Source organism: Micromys minutus (genome assembly GCF_963924665.1).
Source record: "Micromys minutus genome assembly, chromosome: 9".
Taxonomy (NCBI): Eukaryota; Metazoa; Chordata; class Mammalia; order Rodentia; family Muridae; genus Micromys; species Micromys minutus.
In genome coordinates this window covers 58,260,106-58,282,054 of record NC_137978.1, presented here as the reverse complement: position 1 = coordinate 58,282,054, position 21,949 = coordinate 58,260,106, and the positions used below count along the sequence as shown (strand labels likewise).

The window sequence follows — 21,949 nt, the reverse complement described above, 5'->3', positions numbered from 1 at the left end:
AGAAAGAAAAGGCTTCTACCCTTTTATTGCTAAACAAATGAAGCCCAAGTCTGTACAAAAGAAAGCTAGGTTGCCCTCTTTAGTAAGACTCAGCCTGCCTAGCTGGTAAGAAAAATCCTGTTTCCACACACAGTAAGAAGCCTGCTTGCTTTCCACTCTCTCTGCAGATTCTTTTTCCCTCCTTCCTCCTACATATTAGTCTTTTCATTTCTAAGTCCCCTTTTAGTTCCTAAGTTCTTCTACCCTGCTGTCCTTTTTCCTTCCTCCTCCTAACCTTGCTCTCTCCTCCTGCACTAGAGTTACAATGCCCTCTGATGTAATATTGACCTACAGTCTAATTGTTCCTAGTCTTTTGTACCTTTTCAAGGAGACTAGATAACCTTGGAAAACACAGTAAAAAGAGGAAGTTGGGGGAAAAGGGGGACTGGATGGATAGCTCTTCCAGAGGTCCTGAGTTCAATTTCCAGCAACCACACGGTGGCTCACAATTATCTGTAATGGGATCTGTTGCTCTCTTCTGGTGTGCACTCATAAATTTTTTAAATATTAAGAAAAAACTTTAAAGGTGAAGCTAGGGCCATACAATCAGGCCAGAAGGGGATTGATATTTTCTAAGATCAGTTATGAGATGAAAGACAATAGGCTGAGTTGCACAGCCAACTTGAATTTGATAATCACAATGTAGCACTATGTCATTTGGCAACTTTAAATGCTTGGGATGAAGCTGAAGGTTCAGGAAAAAGGTCTGAGTTGTTCAGTAAAATTATACACGGTCGAACAGAAGCCTTCTCTGATGTTTTGCAAAAAAATGGCTTCAGCTGTAAATAGAATAGTATCAAATTTAGGAGTCAAAAAAATGCTAATTGTATTATTTTGGCTTTTGAAAATGCTAAATCAGAATGCAAAACTTAGACTAGAACTTTACAGGCAAAATGGATTAGGAATATGGGTGATATTGGATCTCAAATTTATGATGCTACTCTGATAGAAGTAATTTCTCAAAGTTTAGGAAATGTCAAAAATGCCAAATGTTCTCATTGTGGTAAACCAACATTTGACAAGGGATTGTAGGCCAGGCATTGCAATAATGAATGGTTTTTCCAGAAATAATTCAAAAGGAAGGTCCCAGCCCTCTGGAGTATGCAGAAGGTATGGCAAAGGTCAACACTGGACTAAGAAATGCAGATCAAGGGATAGGCAAGGTCAACCTTTGCTTTAGGAAACACCTTAGAGCCTACCACAGGGCCCCAGAATCAAATTCAGTTCAATCATATCTTATTAGTCTCAAGGAAACTCACCTATATAGCAATTATAGGATTTAATGCCTGCTGTTAGAAACACTAGTCTGCATATGATAAGGACATAACCACTTCTGTAGATAAAAGAACAAATTCAGGGGAGGTCAAAAAACAAGTCTTTTCACCAACTGTTAAGATATGGTGAAAGGCAAACACTGAAAACACAAATAAATAGCACTGGCACTGAAGGCTTAGTGCACACAGGAGCAGATGTAACAATAATTCCACCAAAACTTTCGCATCTACATTTGCCCCTTCGGGAAGTAAATATTCTTTACAAAATTCTAAAAGGATAGGAAAAAGAAACATCACCCAATTCATTTTATGAAACCAGTTACCCTGATACCCAAAGCACAAAAAGACTCAATGAAGAGAGTATTACAGACCAATTTCCCATGTGAGTACAGATGTAAAAATAATAAAATATTTGCAAATTAAAAAGACCAAAGGACCACATTTGGGTCATTCAAGTAGACTTCATCCCAGAAATGCAGAGATCAACATACAAAAGTGAGTGGGAAAAAGAAAAAGTGTGACTAAAGCAGTCACATCATAATGCTGGACACTCCTTACATACTTTTCTCTAGAATGCATCATGTTGTGTAACTGAATGTGTGTTGGCTAAAGATCGTGCCAAATCCCTTATATAGACTCCCTTCAGGAGTTCTTTCAGAACCTCAAAGACTACTGGGATATGCAAAGTCTTTTAACAGATTGCTTACACCCTGAAGGTTTTACTCTTGTATAAAGATACAATGAAGTACAAAACTTCACCACACTCACTACATATATGGGGTTTCTCTGTGGGCTGACTTTTCTCATGATTTCTAAGACTACTGCTATATGCAAAGGCTTTACCATACTGCTTGATTATTCAAAGTGTTTCTCTCCAGTGTGTATTCTTTTATGTATTCTGAGATAGCTGTTTTGTGAAAAGGCTGAACCACATTGGTTACATTCATAGGGCTTCTCTCCGGTATGTGTTCTTTTATGTCTCCGAAGTTGACTGTTATCTGCGAAGGCTTTACCACACTGGTTACAGACATAGGGTTTCTCTCCGGTATGTGTCCTTTTATGTATTTGGAGACTATGTGATTGTGAAAAGACTTTATCACATTGATTACATTTGTAAGGTTTCTCTTCAGTATGAATTCGTTCATGACACTGAAGATGATAGTAACGTGCAAAGGCTTTACCACATTGATTACATTCATAAGTTTTCTCACCAGTATGTGCTTTTTTATGTATTTTGAGATTAATGTTTTGTAAAAAGGCTTTATTGCATGGATTACACTCATAGGGTTTCTCTCCAGTATGTGTCCTTTTATGTATTCGGAGATTACTGTGTTGTGTGAAGGCTTTATCACACTGATTACATTTGTAGGGTTTCTCTCCAGTATGTGTTCTTCTATGTATTCGAAGTTGACTTTGATCTGCGAAGGCTTTACCACACTGATTACATTCATAGGGTTTCTCTCCAGTATGTGTTCTTTTATGTATTATGAGATGACCGTTTTGTGAAAAGGCTTTACCACATTGATTACATTTATAGGGTTTCTCCCCGGTATGTGTTCTTTTATGTCTTCGAAGTTGACTATGATATGTAAATGCTTTACCACACTGATTACACTCAAAAGATTTATCTCCAATATGTATTCTTTTATATATTTGAAGACTACTGTGATATGCAAAGTCTTCACCATATTGAATAACTTCATAGGGTTTTTCTCCAGTATGAATTCTTTCAAGTTGTTGAGGATGACTGTAACCTTCAAAGGCTTTACCATCTTTAGTACATCGATAGGGTTCCTCTCCAACATGACTTCTTTCATGCATGCAATGATAATTGGCACATGAGAAAGCTTTACCATATTCATTACATGACTAACCTTTCTTATCTCTATGACTTATTTTTTTACAATGAGGTCTAATGTAAGGAGGAACCAGATCTTAAGCTTTTATCACCTTTTCTACAATCATGCTATTTCCCCATATTATACGATCTCTTGAGTCTTTGAAGATTATCAGTGTTTAAGAACATTTATTACATGGCTCCCATTTATAGCATCCTGTTTCTATATGAGATTTTTCATATAACTGAAAAGAGCTGGAAGAACTCAGCTTTTCCACACTGATTGCATTCACAACTTTTCCCATAGTGTGAAGTATACTCCATTTGTAAAGTGAGCTAGGACACACATTCCCACATTTCTAGTATTCATAGGAATTTTCTGTCGAGTGAGTCTGTGGCTGTATTCTCAAAAAAGTTGGGAAACCAATTAATTGTAATTTTGTCTATCACGTTCAGAAAGTCCACTCAATGTAGCATCTACCACATATCTTCTAATTGTTCTGGGAGAGAGAGAGAGGTGCATCCCTTTTTCAATATCACTGTTCTCATGGGGTTTGTATACATTATCACACCACATGTGATATAACTGTGAAAATGAAAGGTCTCCACATTACATTCACACAGGTTGACTTGTTTTTCTTGAATTTGTGGTATAGGAATTGAGATATCTCCACAACAACCGTCTTGACTCTCATAAACTGCACTTCTCACTAAATTTAGTAACACTACTACAAGTATATGAGTAACATCAGCTTTACTATGAGCCATATGCATATTAGAAGGCTTTGGACACACACAAATACATATATATCACTTATTCAATGTGTATACCTTCTGCAATCTCTAAGTGATATGAGACTAAACAGATTGGCACTCCTACATCATAGTTCTTATGGTGCTATGATTCAAATAGTGATATCTAATAAGGCACTGTTTCTGTGTCTTCCTTCTTTGAGGAATGTCTGGCAATCACAAATCAGATATCTGACAATGAGGTGCAGGGTTTGATGAGAATTTACTAATCATCCATATACTTAAAGGAGTGCTTTTTGAAACTGTTGCTGTTCTTTAAAACTCCAAGACACTTTACAGTTTCTTCACAGGCATAGTGGTATCAGCTTGCACACAAAAATTACCTTCCGCGTCTTCTAGAACTTTGACAGTGTTCTTCAGCATTCTGGTCTTCCCAATTGTAGCCTAAAATACAGTACCAGAAAATGTCGGATATGTTATTGGAAATATGGCAAAATGTATGTTCCTGCTTCAGGGAACCTTAGAACCACATCTGATTTATTCTTCTCACCCTCCCTCATTCACAACAGGAACTACAGAAGAGCACCAATAGAAAAGAGTTCTCCTATTATTTTAAAAAAGTGAAAGAAAATTCTCCATCTTATCTATGGCGCTGAGGTTCCTGTAGGTCTCCAGCATCACATCTTTGTAGAGACTCTTCTGTGAAGAATCCAGCAAAACCCATTCTTCCTGAGTGAAGTTCACATGCACATCTTCATAGCTAACTGCATCCTAAAATATCTCATCCACGTGTACAAGAGAAACTGTGATGATAACAACAGTGTAAATGTTGTTATCCCTTACAATATAGTCATATAATTCTGGTGCTTCCTTCACTTATTTCTTATGACAGAAGTTCTAATGTCATCAAGTGATTCCAGAAGGAAATTGAATAGTGAAGTTCACCTCTGTCATTTCTGTGACCTTTGAGTAGAATATAACCTTGCAAGAGAAATACCAATTTACACAGAGAGAGAGAGAAGAGAGAGACACGGAGACAGTGACAGAGACAGAGAGAGAGACAAACAGACAGAGAAGTTGTGTGAACAATTACTAACTAGAAATAATGACAGGCGAGCTGGGTGTACTAGCTCATGCCTTTAGTTCCAGCACTCAGGAGGCAAAGACAGGTGTAGCTCATTGAGTTAGATTCGAGCCAGGTCTATGCAATGAGTTCTAGGAAAGTCAGTGGTCCATATTAAGACCTTGACTCCCTGCAAAAATCAGACAAAAAAAAAAAAAAAAGAATAAAACTCAGGTTTTCATAAAGTTCTTACAAAGAATTATTCATTCATTCCAGTCCCATGTTCCTATTACAGAAAGGCAAAGTGCCCCAGTTGACACTGTAACAATAACATCTCACTAAAGGGGAGTGTGTGTTTACACATTCACAACCGGACAGATGAAAATATTACCAAAGTAAATGTAGATCATAAATAAGCAACATAGGGCGGGAGAGATGGCTCACCGGTTAAGAGCTCTTGCTGGTCTTACAAATAAGTGCACTCAATTGTAACTGCTTACATGGGGGCTCACAAGTACCCATCACTCCAAGCTCAATTTTCAAAACAGAACAGGTAGGAAAGATGTCAAATGCCTGCAATTCCATGACTCAGAAGGATCAGGCAGCATTAATGTCAAGAATATATGCCATTCTGAGAAATAGAATATACTCTCTGCCCATTTTCAAAATGTAGGGGGGAGGAGCTGATATTAAAATCTGGTTCCTAAATTGGTTCTTGATTTGGTCAATAGAGAAAGTGGAAGCCAATTGCTGGGCGAAAGGAAAGGTGGGACTTCCAGGTCCCAGGAGGAAGAGAAGGCATGCAGGGAAGGTGGAAGGCCTTCCAGCCAAGCCTTGGAATAGGAAGCATGCAACAACCATGTAAGATCTTGGGTGGCTGGGAACAGCGACCTCCACCACTGGAGGATGGCTGAAATAGACTACCTGATAAGGTTAGGGCAGGGGATTCTTGGCCCAGCATTGGTGTTACCTGGCAAGTTCTAAATTACTAAAGCTGTCTAGTATTTTTCTTCCTCAGAGATAAGATGAGTGGAAGAGAAGAGGTGGTTGATGGCAGCTTGGCAAAGTTAGCCGGGAGGAAGAGGTGGCCGGTGGAAAGCTGGTGGGAGCATGGTCTTGGAGCTAAAACAGGAGTGCATCACTGGGTAAAGAAGGAAGCATGATTTTTAAAATAACACATAACATCAAACAAAACTCAAGGTGTGGGTGAAGCTCAGGACAATAGCCTATGGTTTGACATGTACAAATGTCTACAATCCAGGGTTATCAGCCAATAACATAAAGACAAAAGGCCAGGCATTTTGGCCCACATCTACTCCCTTGTACTCTGGAACCGGAGGCAGATGGATCTCCAAGTTCGAGGCCTACCTGGTCCACACCTACTTTCAGGACAACAGGGTTACACAGTGAGAAACTTTGTCTTCACAAACAAACACAAGATTAAAAATAATTAAAGTAAAAAGGCCAACATCGGGCTAGAAAAATAGCTTAGTATTGAATAGCACTTGCTTCTGCTGTACCTTACGTGATTTAGGAAACAAAGCTAGTATGGAGAATGCATGACAGCATGAGAAGGAAGCTGTCTGAGCAGTTTCAGATGCAACACGGTAGCCACAAAGAAGGAAGAAATGGGTTGAGGCTATAGACACTCAAATCCCATCCTGATAAGGAATTTCACCTAGAAATGTTTCTCCTACAACTCCATGAACCTCCCCCAAAGAAAGCCACCATAGAGAGACAGTGCTCAGAGGCATCATCCTTTCTGGAAGTTTTCTGATTTAACCAACTAGCTTCTGACCCCGGTCACCATGTGCTGAAGGTCATCCCATGATGACAATGCATTTATCCTAAGTTCAGTGATCCTCAGCGCCTGCAACAACCCCTACACTGTTCAAATGTCTAACGTCTCTTCTGATGCTCCAGACAATATCTTGTTGCCACAGCTTGTAAAACCAGAAAACAAGTCTCATCTTTCCAGCATACAGTGACAGAGAATGCCCCTTCGTATTTAATGGAGAGAAACAGATTGGATCAAGGCAAGAAAAAAAAAAACAACAAATGCTATGGCTCTGTTTCAGACACAGGGGCTTCAGTTTCAAAGGGCTTCGATAGCCATACTCCTGGAGTTTCTCATCCATCTTACCATGTCGTTGTCTCCATTCCCTACAGGCAGCTCTCCATGGCAGCTGTCTTTTTATAATTATTTATTTATTTTATGTATATGAGTACACTGTAGCTGTCTTCAGACACACCAGAAGAGGGCATCAGATCCCATCACAGATGGTTGTGAGCCACCATGTGGTTGCTGGGAATTGAACTCAGGACCTCTGGAAGGGCAGCCAGTGCTCTTAACCACTGAGCCATCTCTCCAGCCCGGCAGGTGTCTTATAACTTAGGTATCCCAACAGCTTCTACTCTTAAACAGTAAGTGGGGCTTCTCACCCCACCACCGAGGCTCTGACTCTGCAAACCACACTTGGGTGGAAGAACACTGAACTGACGCTGAAAATGAAGGCAAAGCCACGGGCAAACACCGGCCAGGCTTGCTGTCTTGCTTGGTTACTGTCTCATGCTCAGTTAAATATCTTATTCAGCTCAGGTCTACTGGCTTAGGGATATGGCCACTCTCGGGAAAAACCTTATGACATCAATCAACACAGAAATCTCACAGGCATAGCACCAGCCATTCTGATGGGGGCACATCCTCAATTAATGCTCCCTCAGATGGGTATAGGCTCTGAGATGTCAGGGCTGAAGCTAAGCAGGACACAGAAACAAACCCAAATCCAGTGTTTTAGCCATGTCAGTCCCTTTTCTGTGGCACAACCCCAAACACTGATGGCTTCAACAACTGAAAACACAGATTTGTGAAGAAATAAGGCGAGGTGATCAAGCAGAGAAAAACTAAAAGTCTTTCTCCACAGAAAGTCCCCAAAGCAACAAAAACTCAAGAAACCCGTAACACAATATTGTACATTTTCAGGAAAACTTGTGAATGTCTACCATTTTCCAGAGAAAAAATATAATTAGACCCTAATGAATAAAAATCACACAGCATAGATGGCACCACGAATAAAAGGAGATGCAAAGGCAGACCTGTAAATATGACCTAGTGCTTTCAACAAGAACAATAAGATTATATAAAAATCAAGATACACAAATATCACTGGCCAGCTCTCACACTGTGCTCTCTGCTTCTCTCCATTAACAGGAAATGCACTGGAAGTGAGGGACTATTCCAGTTGGAGAGGTTTGGTCAGAGCATAGAAATGGCTCAGTACTGGAGAACTCCTCCATTGCTGGTGGGAGCGCAAACTGGTACAACTACTAGGGAAATCAATGTGGAGGTTCCTCTGTAAATTGGAAATAGATCTACATGAAAAACCAGCTATACCACTCTTGGGAATATACCCTAAAGATGTCCCACCTTACCACAGGGGCACACGTTCCATAGTGGCCTTCTCGGTGATAGCCAGAAGCTGGAAACAACCCAGATATCCCACAACAGAAGAATGGATACAGGAAATGTGGTCCATTTACACAATGGAATACTATTCAGCTATTAAGAATGAGGACATCCTGAGTTTTTGCAAGCAAATAGATGGAACTAGAAAATATCATCCGGAGTGAGGGAACTCAGACCCAAAAGGAGACAATCATGGTATGTACTAATAGGTGGATATTAGACAGAAAAGTACAGAATACCCAGGATACATCCACAGAACTCAAGAAGGTTAACAAGCTGAAGGGCCCAAGTGAGGATGCTTCAGTCCTAATTGGGAGGGAGAAGGAAACAATCAAGGGAAATAGAGGGAGGGAGGAACCTGGATGAGAGAAGGGAGTAGGAGGGAAAGAGGGAACATGATCAGGTACTGTGGGGGAAGAACAGGCGAGAAGCCCTGAGGCCAGCAGAAGGAATGCAACCTCAGGGCTCAGGGGGAGGAAACCTCTCGAATCTACCAGAGACCTGGTATGAGAAAAACTCTCAGGACTCAGAGGAAGGGGCCTTAAAGGAAATGCCCAGCAGTGGGGAGAGGGAACTTGTAGAGCCCACCTCCAGTACAAAGATGGGGCATCAAGTGGAGAGACGGGATAGCCATCCCACAGTCAAAAAAAATCTGACTGGGAATTGTTCCTGCCTGAAAGAACTGCAGGGACAAAAAACAAGAAGAGACTGAGGGAAAGGAGGTCCAGAGACTGGCCCAACTTGGGATCCAGCTCAAGGGGAGGTTCCAAGGTCAGACACTATTACTGATGAGATGGTGCGGCAGACAGGAGCCAGAGTGGTTGTCCTCTGAGAGGCCCAACAAGCAGCTGACTAAAACACATACAGATACTTACACCCAACCATTGGGGACCACTGTGCTTGAATTAGGAACAGGGTGAAAAAAGCTGAGGAGGAGGGCTACTCCATAAGAAGACCAGAAGTCTCAACTAACCCAGACCCCTGAAATCTCTTAGACACTTAGCCACCAGCCAGGCAGAATCCATGAGCTGGTCTGAGGCCCCCCAACACATACACAAGCAGAGCACTGCCAGGTCTGGCCCAAGTGAGAAGAAGGCCTAACCCTTGAAAGACTTAAGGCTCTAAGGAGTGGGGAGGCCTTTGTGTGGGAGGGCGTCCTTTGGAGACAGAAGGGAGGAGGAATGGGATGAGGAACTGTGGGATGGTAGACAGGGGTGGGGGTAATGACTGGACTGTAAGAAACTAAATGTAATAAAAAAAATCTCATTCTCTTATGATAAAAATAGTATATTTAGGATCACTTGGATATTCTATTATTTCCTGGGATGGAAAAGTAAATATAAGTCTGCACCAGTGTAAGGAAATGTAAACTTTAAAAAACCAAATGCAAGAAAGAAGACTGTTAAAGAAACAGTGTGTTTGCACTAACTGCTTTATAAGTCGTACGCCCAGGTGAAAACAAGTTTATTCTGTTTTTCTGTGTATGTTTACCTGTGTTAGCAGGAATGTCTTTGATGTGTATACAAGTGCCACACCAGAGAAGAAGGTGTCAGATCCCCTGGATCTTAATTAGCAGGTGGTAAAGGGCCTGGGTGTTATTATTTTAAGTCAAGCAAACCCCAAGAAGAGTATTTTCTGAGTGACTTGCCCAGAATATATACTTTTTGTTATTCAATAAATAAAAATTTCTAAACAAATTAACAACAAAAACCTATTGAAAGAAGCAAATAAAAAATCCCTGAGATCATTATTAAAAAGTTTAGTATGGGGGGCTGGAGAGATGGCTCAGCGGTTAACAGCCCTGACTGCTCTTCCAGAGGTCCTGAGTTCAATTCCCAGCAACCACATGGTGGCTCACAAATCTGGTGCTTTATTCTGGTGTGTCTGAAGACACAGCTACAGTGTGCTCATATACATTAAATAAATTAAGAAATAAATAAGTGAAACCAAGTGATATTTACAGAACATTCCTCCCAAACACAAAGAAATATGCCCTCTCAGCAACTCATCAAACTGTCTCCAAAAATTGATGGCATGCTCAAACAAAGTGCAAGGCTCTACAGGTAGAAAAAAGGAAAGAAAGGAAGGAAGGAAGGAAGAAAGGAAGGAAGGAAGGAAGGAAGGAAGGAAGGAAGGAAAAGAAAAAAAGGGAAAGAAAGAAAATAAGAGAAAAGAAAAGGAAAAGAAAGAAGGAAAAAAAATGGCCCCTGCATCTTATCAGTTCACCACGGAGTGAAGCTATGAAATTGAAGAATACATCAGGAACTATAGAAAAAAAAAATCTCTCAAGTTCATGGAACAGTTGGATTAACACAGCAAAAATGACCATCCTACAAAAACCTACAGATTCTAATTAGTCCTGATCAAAATTACAACAGAATTGTTTACAGACCTTGAAAAAACAACTCCAACACTTCATATGGAATAACAATCCTGAACAATAAAAGAACCACATGGCACTGGCATAAAGACAGACATGTTGATCAATGGAATCAAATCAAAAACTCAAACATAATTCCACCCACAAAGGAAAACTGGTTTTTGATTAAGGAATTCACATAATATAAGGAAATACATAATGAAACAAAGATAGTACTTTAAAAGAATGGTGCTAGTTACACTGTATCTCTCCATTTTTAAAAATGAAAATAAATTCAAATTCATCACCCTGAAAAAAACTCAAAACCAAGTGGATGGAAGACCCCAAAATTAACCAGAAACTGGAACTGAAATTGATCAAAGAGAACACTCCTGAATGAGCCAGCACAGGAGACAACCTTATGAATACAATACCAATGGCTCAGGCTCTAAGACCAACAATTAATATATCGTACCTCATGATTCTGAAAAGCTTCTCTAAGGCAAAAAGCACAGTCAACTGGACTAAGAGACAAGACAGCCTAAGGAATGGGAAAATATGCTAACCAAGATATATATTTCACAAACACAAATTGTATAAAGAACTCAAGCAACAAAGTTGTTCAAAGAAAAAATTTCAATTTTAAAATGAGATACAGGTCTAAGCAGAGAATTCTCAAAAGACAGAATTCAAATAGCCTAGAAACACTTTTAAGAAATGCCGAACATTTTTAGCTGTCACAAAAATGCAAACGGAAACTACTGTGAGATTTCTCTTCGAACAACTCAGAATAGCTAAGGTCAATACTACAAGTGACAGATCATGCTGGCAAGGAGGTGGAGGAGGGGAGCACTGTTCCATTGCTGGTGGGAGGACAAACTAATGCAGACACTATGGAAGTGAATATTGTGTTTCCTCAGAAAACTGGGAATTGGGCTACTTCAGACCCAGCTTGAGCATTTACCTAAATAAAATGCTCCACTCTACAGGAAGGATACCTGTTCAGTACATTCATAGTGGCTTCACTCACTAAACTCAATTCTTACACAGGTCCCTCTTTATTTTTCATCCCGCCAACAATCCAGGGAGGTAGGAGGACCGTCACTCAGTGGTCAGGGCCCAGCCTGAAAAGAGCTGCACAGTAGAGCCAGGATTAGTGATTCAAAGAAAGTCTTAGCTACACAGTATGAGGAAGGCTAAGCTACATGGGGCCTTGCTATAAAGAAATATGAAACCCCTTGAGAAAAAGAAATGGAATTTTTAGTGAATTGGAGACACTGGAGAGTAGAAACAAGTATGAGACCAGAGCAGTGACGAATAAAGAAAATGAAATTTAAAGAGTAATAGCAACAATTGACTTTAAAATATATATAATTGAAAGTCGGCTAAGTACAGTGAGTTTGAAAAAGAGTAGACTCTTCCCTGGTAGAGGGAATGGCATTAGTAAGACACTGTTTCATCTTGGCCCAACATTAGCTGTTGAGATCTGTAACCTGACACACACAGCTACAGCCAATAGCTCCTATCTGAAATCTCTGACCTGGGTTATGGGACAGCCTCGTAACTAAAGAATTTAGAAGTTTAATCAAGAGAAAAGCAAGGTCATTGCCCTGGGGAGCAACAGACTGGGATTAAGGTGACCTGACTCAATGCAGCCTGTCTCAGAAACAGTTTGGTAATAGGTTGAAGATGTAGCTGTCCTAGGATTAGTACACCTTCCCAGGGAGAAGAAATCGCTCTACGCAATAATAAAGATTAATTACGAAAAATTAATGACAATAATAAAGATTAATTACGAAAATCTATGACACCATGCATTTGGCTCTGGATAGTCCTCAAAGACAAATCAGCATAGAACAGATGTTGCTATCCACATAGGCTGTCACTCTTAAGTCTCTTTTAGGATCAGAACCCAGGTTTAGATATGGACTGGAGACTGCAATTCCAGACACTTCAGTGGATAGGAGATCTACAGAGCAAAGATATTCCCACAATTATTTCATAAGGACACCAGTGCCCTAAAACAGCAGGTCATTCTCCCTAAGTGGTAAGTCCCAGAGAGTGAGAAAGACAGCAAAAGTAGAAGATGGAAAAGATGAAGCTGCAGTGGAGAGCTCGGTAGTTTTTAATAAATTCTAAATCATTCAAGTTTACCAAGGAGGACTCAGGATCCAGATGCTGGGGTGAAAGCCTGCTAGCTCAGAAAGGCAGAGAAAGCACACCATTGATGTTCCTCTTCAGCTGAAATCCCAGAAGGAATCCCTTTCTGACACTCCAGACTGAATGTCTTTCCCTTCAGCTTCCTAGACATCTCTCTGCCCTCCCAACTGCCTCTTAGTCTCTATGGTTTCTTATTTAATACTCTAGGTTCTCTTCCTATTCCCTGGTTGATTTTCCCATCTCTTGACCTATAGTTGATTTTATTTAATCATGCTTATACTCAGGGTTCACAGTATGATCAAAATATGCTGCGACAGAAGTCTTGCATAAGCTACATGTTATGCCATAACTCCTAAGAAAAATAGCATCTTGGATACTACTTACAGTGGAAACATGGGAGACTTCTTTGAAGTCATCAGAAACTATCATACAATGGGACAAACTCAGGAGGAGTGTAACAAATCCATGCTGTTTACAGGGAACACGGGATATATGAGGAACATTACTGAACAAGCCAACAGTGGACCTGGGACTGATAACCACAGCCCCATGGGTGGCAAGAGTTGGGTCCTCAGGATGTGACATAACCCCTCCCCACAGGTCCTGCCCCAGACCATTACCAACTTTCTTTCCCAAGCATATTCCTTGATTTAGAGAAGGAGGTCTGTAAAAATAATTTTATTAACTTGACGTAATTGTCTTCTTTGAGGCATATCAGTCTGCTTACCTAGCCTAGTCATTAGAAATTTCTAATCTCTGTACAATCATATCTAGTCTTAGAATATTTTCAGACTCAGAGATTTGATGCTGAACAAGTTCACCTTTCCTAGTTCTTCCTGAACTCTTGCTGGCAGCTCAATTCGGCTTTTCTAGCTCAAAACTCCTCTACATACTGACTGATTCAATCCTACTCCTCCCACCCCAAACTTCACACACCTCTTGTGAATCACTCTGCTTGGTCTCATACTAACTCTATCAATATGTTCTAATCTTCTGTCTCCCTTTCTGGTTTGTTCTGTGTTTACCTGTGTCTACTTTGTTCTCTCTTCTACTTCTTACAGTTTGTTGTAATCCTATGATGTCACCTTGACCAGCTTGTTAGAGGCCAGTTCTTTGATAAGCATGTTTGGTTTTGAGAGGCCAAAACCATTTCATCTCGGTTCCAGCATCCATCTTAAAGGAAAGAAAAGCCCACGAAATTGACCTGCAGCAGAACCCAAGCTGCACCCACATACAAGGAAGGACCACATGGCTTGTCCTTGGCAGACTTTACTCCCTAGCTACTTCCTAGCAATAGTTACTCAAAGATTAATTTGATTGTTCCAGATGTACTTTCAGACCATTTGTGATGGTATCCAGTCTTGCTTCAGAGCACCTATCCGCTTATAGTCATTCTATTAGATATATGGCAGACTGGATACCCCCTTCCTCATCCCCTCACTTGCTCCTATTTTCCTATAAAACCTTGTCCTGCTGAGGGTTCAAGGCTTCTCTACCTGCCCTCCCTGTCTTGCTCTTGTCACCACATAGGACTGTGGTTATAAGCAGTAAAGAGACCATAATACTACTACATAGGAAACGGCTCCTGGCTGGTTTTGGGGGGGTTCAAAAACATTTCCTGGCACAAGAGTTTCATATCCGGCACAAGAGACTAAGGTACATCTTTTATGTATAAAAGCAAATCTGGCCTCAAGGTTTTCCTAGCATCCCTCAGTTAGACCTAATCCCTACCTTATTCCCTGCCCTTCCCCCTAGAGGCTCTTTCCCAAATCATCCAGTCATTTGGTACCCTTACACTCCCTTCCACCCCCTTCCCTTATCTCACTTTCATGCCTGCTTTCTCTCTCTCTTCCTGGTGACCTCGGACTTTGGGGCCAGTGAACTTGCCCAACAGTAGCTTCCCAATAAACTGGCACTTCATTTTATTTAATCTGGCTAGAATTTGGCTCATTTCATCAGCAGAGAACAAAGAACTTATCGATGAGGATGGGCCTACTGGTTCGTTGTAAATCGGGGTTGTCTCCTTTGTTGGGGTCTGGAGCCATGTTGCTGAACAATCCTAGTGAATCCTAGCATCCCATCTCTAACAGGCACGGTTAGCATAGTACTTATCTGTGGGGTGTTTTAGAGGGAGTCTTCCCTCACCTAAATTCTACTCCGCGTGACTTACTCTCTCCTAAGCATTTGGAATTCCTTTACTCGTCTAAATCACAGCTTAATACTGGAGTGCTAGCCAACACATGAGATACCTTTTACAACCGCCACAAAAAAATGAACACCAAGTGGATCTTACAACGAAATCTTAAATGCTAAGGTCAGAAGTTCTAGACGTTACTAAGAAAAACTAGGGTTCTTCGAGTTTGACATTTTGCCAAAGATGTTTCTGCACACAAGCCCCTACTGCAAATGTCTGGTAAAGGAGCCATAGTGAACTTATTCAGAGACAACCACCAGATCCACGGAATGACTAGGACTAAAAGAGACCCCACATGTGGCCACATCTGCTTACCGTGTCCCAGGGAGGACCCACCACACCAGCTCCCGAGGCGCCGCCGCCTGCTCCTCCCCGACGTGGGCAGTGACCCTATGCTCACCGTGCCGCAGCTTCGGACCTTGCCTGAGCGTCCCTCAGAGCACCCAGTACGCAAGTCCACTTCTTCCTCCAGAAACCAAGGTGGAGAGCTTACATCTATAATTCTCAAAATTAACCCCGGAAGCCTCCTAGGCCCAGGAATCGCGTGGCTTCCTGGAATGCTGGGAATTGTAGTTCCTCGGAAATAACAAAGGCTCATGGGAAAGTATGGTGGCCTAATTGTCTAAGCACTTGTAACAAGTGACTGAGGCATTTCGAGCTGGCAAATTCCTGGGGAATTTTCCTGACCTACGTCCATCTCTCGATCAGTATTTAATGTTAAATAAGTGTCTGCTTTCAATTTGGTTTAAAATAGTTGAGTTGATTTTTTTCCAGCAAAAATCAGGTTTAACATACAGAGATAATTCTGCCTCACAATTGCTCTTCAATTTCTTATACTGGAGAGTGAGCTGAGTTGCCAAGGATGCTAAGTGTCCTGAGGGTCAGATTTTTCACATCAGGAAGCTGAAGCAGGATCCTTACAAAAGCAAACACTCTCTAAAAGAATCTAAGATAAGCAGTTAGCCAGAGGGGCTTCCAGCACAAACAGGCTGAGATAAGTTAGGAAGGATATCCTGACCTTGGGTTCCTAGAAATAGAGTTGAGTAATTTTTCACAGAATTCTTGATCAAGGAGATCCAATTCTAGTTCAGACTGAAATGGGAGTGCTCTGAGTAGTGTGCTAATAAAGCTGGGAGCCCTACACTTCCTGTTTCTATGTAAGCCTCTCTTTTCTGCTGGTCCTCTTGATGTCTAGGTGTCCTGGCCTCATTTGGTCTCACTTTGCCTAAGAGAGCACTGGCTACCTGGGGGTACACACCCATTACTGAAAATGTAGATTTGTGTGTGTGTGTGTGTGTGTGTGTGTGTGTGTGTGTGTGTGTGTGTGTGTTCTCTACTATATCGTCTCACAAATTCTAGACTGTTCTGGAACTTACAATGTAGCCAGGGATGTCCTTGAACTTTGGATCCTTCTGCCTCCACTTCCTGAGTATGGAGTATGGTCATGTGCCACCTTCCCCACTCAGGATACTAGCTTTGTCAAATTAGCATTAGAGTAGAAGCAGCTACAAGAGAGGGATCTTGTTTCTCCCATGCCTTGTATGCTTTAGGTTGCATGAGATTAAATCTCAGCTTTGGTGCACGAATGAGCACACAGACACTCACACACACACACACACACACACACACACACACACACACAAGGGTTTTTTTGTTTTTTGTTTTTTGGTTTGTTTATTTGTTTGTTTTTTAGTTTCATGCTGGAGAAATGGCTCAGCGGTTGGCATTGGCTGCTCGTTGAGAGGTTCCAGATTCAATTCCCAGCAGCCACGTGGTGATTCAAAACTTTCTGTAACTCCAGTTCCACAAAATTTGTTGGTCTTTTCTGGCCTTCGTGGGTAGCAGGCATACGCGTGATGCACAAGAGGTCAGGAAGGTAGGTCACATGCTCATATCTTTAAATAAAACAAAACCAATCAAATTAAAAGACACTTTTACTTTTCTAATGCCAGATTTGTACATTAAAAACAAAACAAAACAAAAAAAATGAGAAAGAAACATCAAATAGGAACTTGAATCATTCAGAGGCATCTGCTTTTTGTGTGTTCTGTTTAAGGTTCTTGAGATGAAGAAAGCCTAGATCTTAGCAGGTTGGCTTCAGAGTCATAGCCTCTTGGTGCAAAGTAAACAGGTATGCCATACCCTGCTAAGCATGTGGTCTTGGGTTTTTTGGTTTTTGATTTTTTTTTTTTTTTTTTTTTTTTATCTTAGAGGATTGTATTATCCTGTGACTTCTGCTCATGAAGCCGTAAAAATGCTTTTCCTAACTTTCATGTCCCATGTGTTAGTCAGGGTAAGTCAGACTATGCTGCAGTAACAAGTTAACGCCCCAGATCTCTAATGTTAAAGCAAGAAACAAAGATTCAAAAGTCTGAAGAAAGGAGCTTCCTGTGGTATGTCTAGTGTTTAAGAATGATTGCAATATTGTAATGGTGTTTACAATCCTGTTATTTAAAAAATAGATAAAAAATGAGTCAAACTAAAACAAAACAAAAAAATCTTTATACAACAAGAAAACTTTGACTATTTCCATGTTACATTTTGTTTTACATGTACTTTATGCTCATTGCATACTATCAAACCTTTAAAAAAATCAAGTACTGACTAACAAATATATTCATACAGTTTTATGTAAAAATTATTTTAAAATCTGAAAAAAAAAGTACTGACAAAAATGTATTGTATAATTTTATGCAAAAAAATGCTTAAAATCTGTAAAATAAAGTTGTTTAAAAAAAAGAGTTTGACAACTTCAGGCATTTCTTCCCTTTCCCAAAAGGAAAATAATTGGTCATGGTTGTATATTTTCTGTTGTTTTAGAAGGGTAGTTTAAATTTACTTTTGTGAATTGATATAAATTTAGGATGTTTTTACAAAATCTGTCTGCATATGTTAGACGGTTCGCAACTTATTTTTAGTTTCAAGATTTTTTTCTTTTTCACAATACATAGCTTGCTATCTTTTCACCTTCTGAAAGCTATTCTGCTCAGCATTAAGCATAATTCCTGACATGTCTTTGCCCAGCTACGGACTTCTCCCAAGGAATTCATATTTTCCTTTTCAAAGACTTTCCTTGAAACATGGATCCAGGAATGCTTTGTGATTGTGATATACATTTAGGAATCATCTTTAGCTATTTTGTGAATATAAAAAATACTCTTTTACTCATATACCTTAAAATTCTAGTTAATTAGTCCTGAATTGATATGTGGACCCCAGAAAGAATAATGTATAACAGAGGTAAACTATTAAAGCACAAGAATTTATTAGGTTGACTCATTTTTTATCTATTTTTTAAAATTTATATTTTTTAATATTAACAGCAAGAACTCCACAGGTCAGGGGACCAATGTGACATTCTGCCAACTTCTGAGTATATCTATCCCAATTATACATTCTGGACCTGGGGAAATGGCCACAGGATGTGTTCGAGGACCTACTAGATCTACTGTGAGTTTGACATCAATTAAAACTCCATTAATCACCTGTCTTCCATTAGCCCCTACTTTGACTGGAGGGCCATGTTTCTTGGAATCTCCTTGTATCAGTGTCAATTCAGAACCAGTATCCAATGGACACCAGGAAATTCTGATTATTTCCTTTCCCCCAGTGCACAGTTACCCTTGTAGAAAACCAGAGGGCATTCTGGGGATGAACTGGAAAAATACTAACAGCAAAACTTTTAGATGTCTTATCAAGATCCTTCCTCAGGGGAACCTGGACATTCCCTCATTCAAGGGGTTCTGGGTCTGCAAACTGGCTCAAGTCAGGAAATTGATTCACTGGCCGAGATTGCCTTTTGACACCATCTGATGAAGGCTTTTTAAAAAAATTGATTGAGAATTTTTTTGCTTATACAGAGTAAACAGATATTCAGTAGGCTTCCTATGTATTTAATGCCTGGGAACACCATATTGATTAGCCAGTACCAAAGGTCTGAGTGAGTCATGCCATTATAAAGTTCCCCTCTCCTGTGCTGGCCATTACAGGCTATATCATTATAAACACTGTTTTGTCTACACTGTCCATTCTGATAACTACCATCACCATGTCTCTGGTGATTCAATGCTGCCACCTGACCCTTGTTACTTCGGGGCCCAACTAAACACATTGCATTTAATTCATCCAATTGAGCAGCAGCAACTCCAACCCTAAAGTCTTGCACAAGAAAAACGGCAAGAACAAAACCTTTCAAATGTGCTGGAGCCCCTCTCACCAGTTTCCATCTTATAGGATTTGTGATGTGATTTTGTGAAGGCCCGATCTTCTGGGCCTTTCCATTGTGAAGTATTAGATACCCAACTTATCCAGTCTAGCATTGCAATTTCCTGGAGCAAAACATTAAGATGAAGATAATATCTTAAGAATAAGTTGCTGAGTTTTTTAGAATCTAAATTCTGATGTGTGTAAAATTTTAGCATTCTATTAAAGATTGAAGAATAGAAATATAATTTGTTCCTTTTGGTACAGTGGACTATAAAGGCACAAGAGGAAGGATATCATAATGACCTGTAATATGTACAAATGAATAGCTTGTTCTGAGTGTTATTTCAGTTTTGTTCAATTCAGGGGTATTAGTGACTTCAGACCCATTCAGAAAAAAATGGCACAGTCTGAATGGATATCTCTGAAAGAATTATATGATGTTTTCATTTATTTTCTTGTTGACTTTTCTCACATTCTCCATCATAATCAAGAGAGAGAGCAGACCAATTGTTGAGGATCTGAAAGCCCCTACTATGTTCTGTTTGCAGCCTTTTTCACATTCTTTTTATGAGATACTCTGTATTTACATTTAAGATGATATCCCTTCCATGCCCCTGCTCCCATGCTTCCTCACACTCCATTTTTCTTCACAAAGCTACACTCCCTCCTAATCCCCCAACTCCACCCCATTGCCTTGGCATTCCCCTACACTGGAAAAACATACCCTATCTGGACCAATTGCCTCTTTTAACATTTATGCCAGACACTGGTGTCTTCAGCTACATATGCAACTGGATCAATAGGTCTCTCAATGTGTGCTCAAAGGTTGGTGTTTCAGTAAGCCTGGACACTGAACAAAATCTTCCCTGTTTTAGATAAACATAAATCAACATCTGTAATACACTGTGTCTAACTTTTCTGATGCTAAACACTGACATACAATTCAAATTATTATAATGTGGACAGACTAACCTTGGAGATGAATGCATGTTTTCTGAGTTCTAAGATCAGTGAAATTACATGTTTTCCTATAATCTTAAGCAGGCCTATGACAAGGCTACTTTTGGCACAAAGGATTATTACCCAACAATTCAAAATCCTTACTGAATGGTTTATGCTATAGCTTTGCAGAAATATTCATGCCATGTTTTATGAAATACATTTCCTGGGAAGTTGCGCATATATTCTTAATAGTATCCTAAATGCAAATTGAAACAATTAAGTCAATCTTGTTGAACCAGCAATTTTATTTACAGGACAATAAAGCAGTTGTTTACCACAGCACAAGGGACTCATAAACAGTTATTTCCTAAAACAACCTTTTGAAAAGAATTATGAATTCTAGATTATTCAAGGAGACTTTATATCTGGCAACCTATTTATAGTATAAAGAAAAGTGGTTCCTGGCCCTCAGTGAGTCAAATCCACTTCTAAATGTATAATTTGTCTGAATTTATCATTGGAATTATATATATTGCTGACAATTATATTTTGTATGTTGAGCTTTGTTTTCATATAAAATTGGTAATTTCTGTTGTCATGAAAGTGGGACACAAAAAATATATTCTTCTGATTTCCCACTTGTCTTTATCTTCGAATATCTGAGGGAGAATCAGAAAAAAATTAATAAAATATTTTCTATATTGTAATGTTTTCAGAATTTCTCTTTAAATTAGTAATTGATGTTCCTTAAGATTTGAAAAATTAATGAAGGCTTTCACAGCTTTTTTATAATCATACAAGTTCTCTAATTTGGAGCCTTAAGTATTACAAAATATACACTCTGACTGAAACATATGCCACATTTTTCTCAGCAGAAATATTTCTACCACAAAATGTTTTTATATAGTTTCTCTAACCTGAAATGAGGTCATGGGTATTTCTACATACTTTATATCCATTAAGATTATCGGGTGTACGTATTCTGTTACTTTCTAAAACATAGGCCAAAAGAAAGGAATTCACACCTCCAATACATTTAAAACTTTTCTCTCCTGTAAATATTCTCTATTGAATTTTAAGGAGATATTTATTGGTGAACATTGTCTCACTCAATCTCTGTTTCTTTACTATATGTAATCTATCACTGATATTGTAGGAAATGGAGGTATCATGTATATCTAATATTTCTAAGGTTCTCACGGATAAATTTTCTGACACCTTATCAGTCTAACCCTTAGGATAAAGCATTCATCACATTTACAACACTTTTAAGAATTTCTTCTGTATGAATTCTCTGACGAAACCTAAGATCGCATTGTTGGATAAAGCATTTGTCACATGCACTGCATTTGTAAGGTTACTCTCCTGTATCGATTCTCAGATGAATTGTCAAGACAGCTTTTGTCACCAAAACATTTTTTTCATATTTGGTATATATGTAGCTTTTCTCTCCTGTGAATTCTCTGATGTATAGTAAGATCACATTGTCTAACAAAAGATTTGTTACATTCACTGCATTTGTAAGGTTTCTCTCCTGCATGGATATTCTTTGATGAATTCTCAGACGGCTTTTGTAACCAAAGCACTTTTTACATTTGGTACATTAGTAGGGTTTCTCTCCTGCATGAATTCTCTGATGAATACTGAGTTAGGATT

The 21,949-nt window shown here is 39.6% G+C and overlaps 1 protein-coding gene and 1 pseudogene across 2 annotated transcripts in view; both read right to left on the bottom strand.

Annotated features, from left to right (window-relative positions):
• The window catches only part of LOC308424371 (small ribosomal subunit protein eS4-like), a 345,312-nt pseudogene that overhangs the window by 304,043 nt on the left and 19,320 nt on the right, over positions 1-21,949 (bottom strand). The gene's annotated exons all lie outside the window — the stretch shown is intronic.
• On the bottom strand, positions 4,283-14,996 carry LOC308424914 (zinc finger protein 431-like; the record flags this gene model as incomplete). The annotated part of the gene is made up of 4 exons (XM_080922106.1): positions 4,283-4,347; positions 4,548-4,674; positions 13,336-13,373; positions 14,948-14,996. 4 exons carry the CDS (start codon positions 14,994-14,996, stop codon positions 4,283-4,285), a joined length of 279 nt encoding a protein of 92 aa, XP_080778232.1.